General features: G+C 35.8%; 1 protein-coding gene across 1 annotated transcript in view; it reads left to right on the top strand.

Annotated features, from left to right (window-relative positions):
• Window positions 1-14,052, top strand: part of KIF4A (kinesin family member 4A) — a 230,614-nt gene that overhangs the window by 80,018 nt on the left and 136,544 nt on the right. The window contains exon 10 of the mRNA XM_077145000.1: window positions 544-605. Within this exon, the coding sequence (XP_077001115.1) occupies window positions 544-605 (62 nt within the window). The remainder of the gene's footprint in view (window positions 1-543; window positions 606-14,052) is intronic.

Here is a 14,052-nt window from a genome sequence, read left to right as displayed (position 1 = left end):
GTCTTTATCATCTATCTTTCTTTCTGATTTCATTTGTGCCCTCAACCCTCCTCCTTCTATCATTCTCGCGTTTAGATGAAGCTTCCTTTTGACTGGGATTTCATCAATATGCTCCTCCTTAGAAACTAGATCTGGCAATTTACCCTCTTCCATCTTATCTTGTATTTTTTCCTGTTGTTTCAGGCCTGTGTATCTTCCTCAACTAAATTGTAAACTTGAGAGTAGGGGTCATATTTTATTCTCTTATACCCCCACATTGCCTTTTCCAGTGTTGCATTCAATAAAAAAAAAAATAGGTACTCAATAAGAAGCTTAGGTGAAAGGGACAATTCGTCTTCTGAGTACTTGTTGTTTATGTTCTTCTAATTGTCCTTTTATCACTGAAATGTCAACTCTGATGCTCCCTGTAGTACCCAAGATTTGCTTTAGATTTCATAGGCATCCAGTAAAATTACCCTGCTGCTAGTTGTGGTAGTTTAACTGCTAAGGGATAAGTAACTGTTGATTGGTGACTAGCTGATTATTTTTCTTTGATTCTCCCAGGTCCAGCAGCTGCAGGTCTTGTTGCTGCAAGCCCATGGAGGTACTCTGCCTGGATGTATTAAGTAAGAGTCATAGACTAATTTTAAATATATGTTCTAGTAGAGGCTTTTTCTCCTGAAGGTTGTTTTCCCCTAATGTTCTAAAGTTTCTGGTAGTTTGGTGTGACGGTAATCATCTTACTAAATTTGTTAACTATTTAGGACATTGCCAATTATCTCTTAGACAGCCTGGAGTAATAGAAAGAGCATGGGCTCTGCTCTGAGACCTTTATTAATTTGAATTCTACTGTGAGGAAGAGCTATCTCTTCTCATGCATTTGTTTATTTATACAGATAGACTCATGGATTTTATTCCATAGGTTACCATCCAATATTATCATTATTTGTTTTATTCCTCACATTGTTCCTGCTCATTCATTAGGAGCTCTTTCAGGTTGGCTCTTGTGTTCTTTTGACATAGCCCTCATCTTTCTTTAGCATTTCCACAAGATGTTCCACACCCATCTTGTATTCTTCCCTGCCCCAGTCCTGAACTCAATCATGTATCCGAGGTTTCTTTTATTGGAGAATGGTGTTTTAGAAACCAAGATCTGGGCTCTAGGTATGCTCATGGTTACTGGGATATCACTGCTTCTCTGCCCTCTCTGTAGATAGAACTATGAAATGTATGTATACATACTAACCGGCATATATCTATGTTTTTGAATCTATTTTTACATATGTGTTTTTAAAACTATGAGCTTATACTAATAACCTCTGGTTCCAATCCAACACTACAGAGTTCATTTTTGCCCCCCCCCTTCCTTATTTATAACTTCTTTCTCCAAAACTAAGAAACCCAGCTCTTATTATCTCCATTATATTTACTTATTTGTTCAATTCTAGTATATACATAGAGTAGTTTCAGAATTGCTAGCCCAAACCTCTGCGAGAAACCCTTTTACGAACTAGATTATAGCATTTATGCACAGTTCTTTTTGTTTTCAGCCTTAGCATAGCCAGTAACGACACTGTTTTTCACAGTACTTATTTGTATTCCTTTTTGAGCCTCCCCTATATCATGGATGATTTTGTTTGTTTATTTTGGGGGGATGTGAAATTTGATGGATCTAAGAGTTAGTTATACAGAAAGATATACTCAGAGAAATGTCACAGCCTCTTTGTCTCTGCTACCCTGTTCTTATTCCATTCTTCTTTCTACCCCTTTTCCATCAATACTTCCCTCCCCCGGTATGTAACCAATCTCTTTGGTTTCTGATTTAGCTTCCTTATTTCTTTTGTATAAATGAACAGATACCTGTGTATATTCTAATGATTTTTTCTTTCTCACATGAAGGGTGGTATAGTATAGATACTCTCTGTGACATTGTGGGGTATTTTTCCCCCCAATATTTCCTAAAAATAACTTAACAGTTCATAGAAGTCTTTCTCCTCCTTTTCTACAACTGCTTAATACTCTATTGTATGCATATACTTTACATATTAATTCAACCACTTTCCTATGTATGGGCATCTAGGTTGTTCCCAATACTTTGCAACTACACAAATTGCTGCAGTGAATAAACTTGTGCTTGTGTATTTTCATATTATTAGAGGTTTATCTTCAGGGTAGAGACCTAGAAGTGGGATTACTGGGGCATGTGTAGTTTTGTTAAGTATCGCTGTATTCCCCTCCAGAAGGTTTAAGCCAATTTGCATTTACACTAACATTGAGTGAGAGTGCCTGTTTCGTCACATCCTCTCTTAACAGAACATTTTGCTATACTTTAAAATTTTTTTCCAGTTTGATAGGTGAAAAATGTTATCTCAATGTTGTTTTAATTCACATTTCTCTAAATATTAGTAAGTTTGAGCATTTTTCATGTCTGAAGGCCACTTTTATCTCTTTTTTTAATTAATTGTTCCTTCATGTCTTTCCCTGTTTTTATCTGGTTTATGGTTCTTTGGCCCTTATTTTTAACCATTATTTATATATTAGCAATATCAGCCTTTTGTTTGTGGTATGTGGTACAAAATTTTTTTTCCAGTTTGTCGGTGGTTTTTAACTTTGTTTATGGTATTTTTGCCATGCAAAAAAGTTTTTAATTTTTATGTAGTAAAGTTTATCAGTCTTTTATTTTATTGCCTCTAGACTTTTTCTTAACAGCTTTATTGAGTTATAATTTACATACCATAAAATTCACTTATTCAATTCAATGATGTTTAGTAAATTTATAGAGTTGTACAACTATCACCACTATCCAATTTTAGGACATTTCCATCAACTCAGAAAGACCCTCATGCCCATTTGCAGCCACTCCCATTCTTACTGCTAGTCTAAGGCAACAACTAATTAACCACTAATTTGATTTCTGTCTCTATAGATTTGCCTATTTTGGACCTTTCATATAAGTGGAATCATAAAATATTTGGTCTTTTTTGTCTGGCTTCTTTCACTTATATTTTTGAAATTCCTCCATATTGTACCATATATTAGTACTTCATTCATTTTATTGCCAAATAGTATTCCATTGTACAGATATCATAGTTTGTCTATCCATTTACCAGTTGATAGACTTCTGGATTGTTTATACTTTGGAGCAATTATGAATAATGATGCTATGAACACTCACATGCAGGTCTTTGGGTGAACATAAATTTTCAGTTCTCTTGTGTATACATATATATACCTAGGAGTGGAATTGCTGGATCATATGGTTAACTTTTTAAGAAAATGCCAGAGTATTTTCCTAAGTGGCTGTACCATTTTATGTTCTCCCTATGCCTCTAGATTTTGATTCATAGTTATAAAACATCTCCCTATACAAGAATTAAAGAGGAACCCACTTATATTTTCTTCTATTACTTATATAGTTTTATTTTTGTAATTTCATTTTTCCATTTGGAGTTTATTCTTATGTATGCTATAAGCCTGCTTTCTCTTAATGTGACTATTTTTCTAAAACTCTGTTTTTTTTCTAATTGTGAAAAGTGATACATTACTTCTTATAAGATTTTGTATTAGTCTCTTGTGATTGCCATAACAAATTACCACAAACTATGTGGCTTAAAACAGCAGTTCTGGAGGCTAGAAGTCTGAAATCAAGGTGTTAGCAGGACCATGCTCTCTATTAAAGCTCTGGAGAATGTTTCCTTAACTCTTCTAGATTCTGGTAGTTGCCAGCAATCCTTGACATTCCTTGGATTCTGACATTATAATTCAAATCTTCACATCTATCTTCACATGGCTGTCTTCCCTTTGAGCATGTCTCTGTCCAAATTTTCATCTTCTTATAAGGATACCAGTCATTGTTTAGGGTACCCCCGACCCCACAGCAGTATGATCTCATCTTAACTTGAAAACATCTGCAAAGACCTTATTTCTAAATAAGGTCATATTCTGGGCCACAGTGGCTCAGCAGGCAAGAATGCTTGCTCGCCATGCCAGAGGACCAGGGTTCGATTCCCGGTGCCTGCCCATGTTAAAAAAAAAAAAAGGTAAATAAGGTCATATTCCCAGGTTCTGCATAGACATGAATTTTTAGGGAATACTAACTCAGTGTAGTTTGCCCTCTGTCCTCCAAAAATTGACATCCTTCTCACATGCAAACTACATTTACTCCATACCAACTTCCCAAAAAGTCTTAACCCATTCCAACATTAATTCTAAATCTAAAGTCTTATCTAAGTGTCATCAACTTTATAAAGTTTCAAATCGTCATTACCCTATACAGGAACTGTTGAAAATTTATAAAAAATTGAAAAGGGGATCAGACTTTAACTAGAGATATGATCTGGATAGGAGACTAAGGTGAATCAGAATACAGGGTAAAGGATGATATTGTCCATATTTTCAAACTTCAACTTCTGTGTGAGACCCAAAAGGATGCATATTTGGTGCAAAATGTGTATTTTGGGTGATGCATTACCTAATTTAACTTCTGTGGTTGGTTTATTTGAACATCATAATTACATGAAGTCTTAAATAAATGGCTTGAGATCTTGTTGGTTTGTCCAGGTTAGTATGATGCCCCAATATATCCCAGGGTAATTTGGGCAATGAATAAAAAAGTATTTTCAAAGTCCCCTTGAAGGAATGGGGAGAAAAGAGGAAATATTCAACTTCCAAATTTGGAGAATTCCTGATATTCTCTTGCAAAAAGAGGAAATATTCAACCTCCAAATTTGGAGAATTCCTGATATTCTCTTGCAAGCAGTTGGGACAACCAAATCAATAGGCTGAGCCCTCGATCTTAGAGTTCACCTGTATGAAACTTATTCCTCCAAAGGATAAGCTACACTTACTGATAATTATGCCTAAGAGTCACCCCTAGAGAACCTCTTTTGTTTCTCAGATGTAGCCTCTGTCTCTAAGCCGACCTGTTAAGTGAACTCACTTCCCTCCCCCCCCCCATATGGGACATGACTCCCAGGGATGTAAATCCCCCTGGCAATGTGGGACAGAACACTCGAGACGAACCAGGACCCAGCATCAAGGGATTGAAAGAGACTTCTTGACCAGAGAAATGAGACAAAACAAAGTGTCAGTACCTGAGAGATTTTAAAGAGAGTCAAGAGGTTATTCTGGAGGTTATTCTTATGCAATATATACATATCCCTTTTTACTTTACGGTGTTTTGGAGTGGCTAGAGGGAAGTACCTGAAACTGTAGAGTTGTGTTCCAGTAGCCTTGATTCTTGAAGAGGACTATATAACTATATAGCTTTTACAATGTGACTGTGTGATTGTGAAAACCTTGTGTTTGATGCTCCTTTTATCCAGGATATGAACAGATGAGTTAAAAAAAAAACGATAAAAAAATAAATAATAAGGGGATAAGAGGTAAAATAAATTTGGTAGATGGAAATACTAGTGGTCACGGCAATACCATTGTTAGGTATCTGCTCAGAGGACATGAGGGCAAGGACACAAATGGACATTTGCACAGCAATGTTTATAACAGCATTATTTACAATTGTGAAGAGATGGAGACAGCCAAAATGTCCATCAAAAGACGAGTGGCTAAACAAACTGTGGTATATACATACGATGGAATATTATGCAGTTGTAAGACAGAATAAAGTGACAAAGTATGTAACAACATGGATGGACCTTAAGGACATTATGCTGAGTGAGATTAGCCAGAAACAAAAGGGCAAATACTGTATGGTTTCACTGATATGAACTGACATTAGTGAATAAACTTGGAGAATTTCATTGGTAACAGAGACCATCAGGAGGTAGAAATAGGGTAAGATATTGGATAGTTGGAGCTGAAGGCATACAGATTGTGCTAACAGGACTGAATGTAAAAACTCAGAAACGGACAGCACAATACTACCTAACTGTAATACAATTGTGTTAAAACACTGAATGAAGCTGAATGTGAGAATGATACAGGGAGAAGGGCTTGGGTCACAAATGAGATCGGAAAGAAAGATAGACCATAAAGACTGAGATGGTATAATCTAGGAATGCCTAGAGTGTATAATGATAGTGACTAAATGTACAAATTTAAAAAGTGTTTTTGCATGAGGAAGAACAAAGGAATGTCGTTACTGCAGGGTGCTGAAAAGAGATGGTAATTAATATTTAAAATTTTTACCTTATGTGTGAGACTAAAGCAAAAAATGTTTATTTGGTACAAAATTTATATTTTGACTAGTGCATTTCCTAATATAACTTATGTAGACAGCTTAATTGAACACCATAAGTACATGGAACCTTGAGTAGGACATGAGATCTTGTTGGTTTGTCCAGAGCGATGCTCCGATAAATCCCAGAGTGATTTGAACAGTGCATAAAAAAAGTATTTGCAAAGTCTTCTTCTGGGAATGGTGAGAAAGGGGAAAAAGTCAATTTTCCCAAGTTGAATTCTTGATATTCTCACAAGCAGTGTGGACAACCAAAGCTATAGGCTGAGCCCACAATCTTGGGTTTTGTTGATATGAAACTTAACTCCACAAAGGGTAAGTCAAGCCTACTTAAAATTAGGCCTAAGAGTCACCCCCAAGAGAACCTCTTTTGTTGCTCAGATGTGGCCTGCCTCTCAGCTAACACAACAAGCAAACTCACCACCCTCCCCTTGTCTATGTGGGACATGACTCCCAGGGGTGTGGACCTTCCTGGCAACGTGGGACAGAAATCCTAGGATGAGCTGAGACTCAGCCTCAAGGGATTGAGAAAACCTTCTCAACCAAAAGGGGGAAGAGTGAAATGTGACAAAATGAAGTGTCAATGGCAGAGAGATTCCAAACAGAGTCGAGAGGTTATCCTGGAGGTTATTCTTAGGCATTAAATAGATATCACCTTGTTAGTCAAGATGTAATGGAGAGGCTGGAGGGAACTGCCTGAAATTGTAGAGCTTTATTCCAGTAGCCATGTTTCTTGAAGATGATTGTGTAATGATATAGCTTTCACAGTGTGACTGTGTGATTGTGAAAACCTTGTGTCTGATGCTCCTTTTATCTACCTTATCAACAGATCAGTAAAACATATGGAATAAAAATAAATAATAGGGGGAACAAATGTTAAAATAAATTTAGATTGAAATGCTAGTGATCAGTGAAAGGTAGGCGTAAGGGGTATGGTATGTATGATTTTTTTTTCTGTTTTCTTTTTATTTCTTTTTCTGAATAGTTGGATATGTTCCAAGAAATGACCATGATGATGAATATGCAACTATGTGATGATATTGTGAATGACTGATTATATGTTAGAATGGAATGATCAAAAGTTAAGAATGTTTGCATTCATTTGGTGTATTTTGGTATTTAAAAAAAAAATAAAAAATACTAGTGGTCAGTGCGAAGGAGGAGTAAGTGGTATGGGATGTATGAGCTTTTTCTTTTTTCTTTTTAGCAATTTTTTTGAGTGATGCAAATGTTCTAAGAATTATCATGTGATGAACACACAGATGTGATGATACTGTGAGACATTGATTTTACACCATGTATGGACTGTATGTGTGAAGCTTTGTCAATAAAAATATTTTTTTAAAATAGAAATACTGTGAATTAGTGAGAGGGAAGGGTAATGGGTATGGGATATTTGAGCTTTTTTTATTTTTATTTTTCTGGATTGTTGCAAACATTCTAAAAATAATCATGGTGAAAAATACATAACTATGTGATCATATTGTGAGACAATGATTGTATAATATGATTAGACTGTACATGTATGGATATTTCTCAATTAACATATTTTTTTAATAAAGCCATCATCCAGAACAAGTTAGAATGGGCATAGCCCAAATACTTATAAACACTGGGAGAACGATCAAAAGAAAAGGTGGAGTTATAACACAGCAGATAGGATTCAACAAAGGAGTATGACTGCTGAATCATAATATTTGATATTTCTTTTAGTCTTCAGTTGTCTTGAAGCCACTAGAAGGAAAATCCTAAAATTGTCGAACTGTAACCCATATCAAACTCTAAAAATCTGTCCATAACTAATTGATAAAATGTACTTGGAAATTTATTTCTTTATTGTGTATATTTTATATTTTAGAGTAAAAATGTTTTTTTAAAAAAAGGAATGGCTGCTAATAAACAAACAGGAAACTACAAATGTTGGAGAGGATGTAGAAAAATTGGAACACTTAAGCACTGTTGGTGGGAATGTATTATTGTACAGCCACTATTGAAGAGAGTTTTACAGTTCCTCAGAAAACTAAATATCAAGTTGCCCTGTGACCCGGCGATACCACTACTTGGTATATACCCAGAAGAACTGAAAGCAGTGGCACAAACAGACATTTGCACACCAATGTTCATAGCAACAAATCTTGAGGCTTGCTCTTGTGAAGCTAATGTATGTAGTGGAGAACCTTAACCTACCTCAATATTCAAATGAGATGTGGAGCTGTGTTCCAGTAGCCCTGTTTCTTGAAGAAGGTTGTATACTGATTCAGAATCGCCAAAAGATGGAAACAATCCAAGTGCCCATCAACAGACAAGTGGATAAACAAATGTATTATATGCATACAATGGAATATTATGCAGCAGTAAGACGAAATGATATTCTGAAGCATATGACAACATGAATGAACCTTGAGGACAGATACTGAGTCAAATACGCCTGACACAAAAGGGCAAATACTGTATGATTTCGCTTTCATGACCTTGGTAAAGTTAAACTCAGAGGCTTATAATATAGAATATAAGGGACATAGAGATACATGGAGGCTAGAGATTGGTGAATGGTTAGCTAATGAGGTTGAACTTAAATGTAAGTAAATGGGTAGAAGTGAAGGCATTAGTGTCTACAAGTAATATTGCCATATTGAAGGTGACATGATTGTAAGAGGTTATATTGTTCCATGTCTTCCGCTGATTGATACTATAAATATAAATAAGTTCTTACATGAACTAATTCAAATGTATGAATCTTGTACAGAGTTTATAATATCGGAGTATAGGGTGAAAACTACTATTACATTCTAATGTCTGTGTTTAACAGGAAGATATCAACAATACCACAGCAATACCAGGGCTAAATAATTGAGGGGGAAGGACCAGAATTAAGGGGAGATTTGTATATTCGATTTAGTGTGTGTTTATCAGTAATTTTTCTCTTGGAAGCAATGAAAATTTTCAAAAATTGATATTCTTGATGATTATACAACTAAGTGAGGATAATTTGAGACATGCACTGTTGAGTTTTTTGTTTTAAACTTTTTTTATTTATAGTATAACATATATACAAAGCGAAGAAATAGGAAAGCAATAGTTTTTTTTTCCGTATTCATCATCATGATCATTTCTTAGAATATTTGCATCAATTCAGAAAAAGAAATGAAACGAAAACAGAAAAAGAAATAAAACGAAAACAGAAAAAAAACTATACATACCATACCCCTTAACCCTCTCTTTCATTGATCACTAACATTTCAAACTAAATTTATTTTAACATTTGTTCCCCCTATTATTTATTTTTATTCTATGTGTTCTACTTATCTGTTGACAAGGCAGATAAAAGGAGCATCAGACACAAGGTTTTCACAAGCACTGTTGAGTTTGGACATTCCATATGCCAATGGATGGAGGTGGCTGAAGGATACACTGACTGAATAGTAGAATGGCGACCTGTGGTGCATACATATGATTGAATTTTGTGCAGCTACAGAAAGGAACGAAGTAGTGAGGCATGCAGCAAAGTAGTGAGGCATGCAGCAAAGTGGGGGACATTATGTGTTGTAAAATAAGTGAAGGAGCGTTAAAAAAATGATCATAGTCATGAATACACAACTTTGTGATGATTTCGTGAGCCATTGATTGTATACCATGTATGGAATGTTTGTATGTTAAGAATGTTTGTATGTTTTTATGTTGTTTTATTAATAAATATATTTAAGAAATAAGCCAGAAACAAAAAAGCAAATGTTGTAAGTTCTCTTTTAGAAAATAATTATAAGGAGAAAGAGGAAAATGTTCGACTTCCCCATTTGGAGAATTCCTGATATTCTCGCAAGCAGAAGGGATAACCAAATCAATAGGCCAAGCCCTCAATCTCGGGCTTCGCCCCTATGAAACTTATCCCTGCAAAGGGTAGACTAAGCCTACTTAAAATTAGGCCTAAGAGTTACCCCCCAGAGAACCTCTTTTGTTGCTCAGATGTGGCCTCTCTCACTCTTTAAGCAGACACAGCAAGTAAACTCACTGCCCTCCCCCATCTACATGGGACATGACTCCCAGGGGTGTAAACCTCCCTGGGAACGTGGGAAGAGAAATCCTGGGATGAGCTGGAACTCGACATCAAGGGATTGAGAAAACCTCGACTGAGAGGGGGAAGAGAGAAATGTCACAGAGTATCAGTGGCTGAGAGATTTCAAAGAGTTGAGAGGTTATCCTGGAGGTTATTCTTACACAATGTATAGATATCACGTTTTTAGTCATGGTATATTAGAGTGGCTAGAGGGAAGCACCTGAAACTGTAGAACTATGTTCCAGTAGCCTTGTTTCTTGAGGATGATTATATACTGATATGGCTTTTACAGTATGACTGTGTGATTGTGAAAACCTTATGTCTTATGCTCCTTTTATGTAGGGTATGGGCAGATGAGTAAAAAATATGAATAAAAGCAGGCCACAGTGGCTCCGCAGGCAGAGTTCTCACCTGACATGCCAGAAACCCAGGTTAGATTCCCGGTGCCTGCCCAGGCCAAAAAATAATAATAATTAAGTTAAAATATATATATATATGGATAAAAAATAAATAGTAGGGAGAAAAAAAGATTAAAATAAATTGTGTAGATTGAAATACTAGTGGTCAATGAGAGGGAGGGGTAAGGGATATGACATGTATGAGTTTTTTCTTTTTTATTTCTTTTTCTGGAGAGATGCAAATGTTCAGAAGGTGATCATGGTGATGAATATGCAACCGTGCGATAATATTGTGAGCCATTGATTGTACACCATATACACCAAAGCCTATAGCCTCCAGATAGGTCCCTGGACAGATAAGTCCTGAAATGCAAATATCTTTCCAGAACATCAACTAGTTCCATCCCCCTTCTTTCCTCCATCCCATATTATCTATAGCCCCTTCCAACTTGAAAATGTTAGAATGGGCATCGCCCAAATACCCCTAAAGAGTGGGGAAAAGGTCAAAGGTGATGGTGGAGTTATACAGAGAAGGTAGGGTTTAACAAATGAGTATGAGTACTTGAAACATACTGATATTTCTTTTAGCCTCCAGTACCATAGAGCAGCTAGAAATCAAAACCTAAAATTGTGGAATTGTAACCCATACCAAACTCTGAAATCTGTTCAAGAACTAATTGTTGCAATGTACTTTGAACTTTATTGCTTTTATTTATATATGTTATGTAAAGAGAAGGAGGAGTATAATAGAAGAGATAGAATTTAACAAATGAGTATGACTGTTAAATCATCATATTGTTATTTCTGTTGGTCTCTCTCTTAGAGCAGCTAGAAAAAAGAAATCATGGAACTAATCTCTACCAAACTTGAAAATCCATTCTATAACTACTTGTTAAAATGTGCTTGAAAATTTATTGCTTTTTTCCTATGTATTTTATATTTCCCAATTAAAGAAAAGTATTTGCAAAGTCCATTGAGGGATGGGAAAAAAAACTAAGAACTTTTAAACTTCACCACTGCGGAAACCCCTGATACTGTCTCAAACATTAGGGACTCCCAGGTCTATAGGCCAAGCCCTTGATTTTGAGACTTGCTCTTGTGAAGCTTATTTATATAGCAGAAAAGCTATGCCTACCTATAGTTATGCCTTCGAATTATTTCCAGGGGACCTCTTTTGTTGCTTAGATGTGGCCTCTCTCTCTCTCTCTCAACCCAACTCTGCAAGTGAAATCATTACCCTCCCCCCTACGTGGGATATGACATCTAGGGGTGAAAGTCTCCCTGGCCCATATGGGTTATGAATCCCAGGGATGAGCCTGATTCTGGCACCATGGGATCAACAATGCCTGCCTGACCAAATGGGGGGAAAGAATTGTAACAAATAAAGGTATTAGTGGCTGAGAGAGTTCAAATGGAGTTGATCGCCTATTCTGGAGGCTACTCTTATGCAAGCTTCAGCTAAATATTGCTATTTACGATAGTTTGCCAAAACAATTCCTGCCGACCCTAAAGAATACCTAGGATGGTATCTAAGATTCTACAAAAGTTCCATGCACTGTGATTACTTTCCAGAAACCTGCAACCTTCAGAGGGGTTTCTAGGCCAGATAAGTCCCGAAACCCAGAGGGGCCAGACTCTCCAGAATGTCAACTAATCCCATCCCTCTATTGCATATTATCGACAGCCCTTTCCAATATGAAAAATTAAAAATGGGCATAGTCCAAACACTCCTAAAGATCGGAAGAAAGGTCAAAGGATAAGGAGGACTTATAACAGCGAAGATAGGATTTAACAAATGAGTATGACTGCTGAATCGCTATATCAGTATTTCTTTTATCTCCAGTGTCTTGGAGCAGCTTTAAGGAAAAACCTAAAATTGTGGTTCTGTAACCCATATCAAACTCTGAAATCTGTACTAAAACTATTTGTTACAATGTACTTTGACATTTATTGCTCTTTTTGTATATATGTTATATTTTAGAATTTAAAAAATGGGTATGACAATAGGACCTACCTCAAAGAGCCATTGTGAGAATTAAATGCTTAATATATGTAAAACATTTAGAAAAAGCCTAGCACATAGTAAGTGTTAGCTATTCTTACTAATGGTCGTAGTACTCAAATATTCAGGCATTTAGCTCAAATTGCAAAGAACAACTTCCTTTTTAGAAAAATCAGCAGTTAAATAAAATATGATTCCTTCCTTTAGAGAAACTCTAGAATGTTTTGGAGGAAAATAAAACTATCAGTTAAAAGTATCATTACTTTGTAACGTGTCAACTTACGTGAATGATGCATGGAAATTTTCCCTTAATTAAGTTTAACGAAATAAGGAAACATGTTAGCAATCTAAAAATAACACTTAATTTTACCAATAGAGTATTTTTATAATACAAGCTTTAATTGAGCATTCTTTCATAAAGTCTTAATAAGTTCTCAATAGTATAATATGAGATCCTACTGTTTGGCCTTGCTATTTTTGATAAATGCAAGCTAAAATATCCTATAAGAATTCAGGGAGGTCTTAAGCTGGCTGAGAATGTATCTACTCTATTCCTGAAAATCTTTTTCTATCCTTTATTGAGATTGATAACAGCTGTTCCTTATCCTGTTTTTCTCTAATCATAGCCTTGACAACTATTAATTTTTCCCTTCAATCTTCTTTAGATCAAATCTTTGTATTTCTTTTAAGCTTTTTTCACCAGTCCTTTGTACTGTCTTTAGAACACTTCATTCCAGTGGATTTAAAAAAAAAAGCTGCTTTATTAGTCTGGAAGTGACATCAAGTAGTATGTAGAAGTTCCAAAGGTTCTTATCTGCGTGTGCTTCTTCAAGCTATTTCAATCTTTCTCTTCCATTCCTGTTTGAAATATTCATCATTGTTGCCATCATCCACTCTAAGCAATTTATATTTATAGATAAATGATGAACAGGAGGCTATGGGTCATTAATTTCAAGCAAGGTACGTATTTAGAAGGGAATACTTATTTAAGAAGAGAAATGATAAGATTCTTAGTGGCCACTGGTCATCATTTTAAGTTTTGTACTTCTTCAATGCTGTTTCCCTAAACTTACAGTAAATAGGTAATCAACTTAAGTTGATCAGCTCAAATTTTTACCTCAAGCAGTTTTACTTCTACAGCCTCCATACCTCCCTAATCTTTAATGAAATGAGGGTGGGAAAAAGAAGGGGAGAGCTATTTTGGTTACACGTAATCATTACTTCTTATCTTCCTAACACAAATAGAAAGATCCTCAACCAAGAGGTCAAGGATAGAGAGGTTAGTCATTCCTATGCCAGTCATATCTGGGTCTGAATTCTTACCTGCCTCTAAACCATTAACTTAAAGTACTTCAGGGATATGTTTCATGCTCTACCTGTCTAGGTAGATAGGTTGGATTGGACACACTTTTTCCGGACTTAT

This window comes from Tamandua tetradactyla, chromosome X, assembly GCF_023851605.1.
Source record: "Tamandua tetradactyla isolate mTamTet1 chromosome X, mTamTet1.pri, whole genome shotgun sequence".
Lineage (NCBI taxonomy): Eukaryota > Metazoa > Chordata > Mammalia > Pilosa > Myrmecophagidae > Tamandua > Tamandua tetradactyla.
Note: the sequence above shows the minus strand (reverse complement) of the source record. Positions and strands in the feature narration are given on the sequence as shown.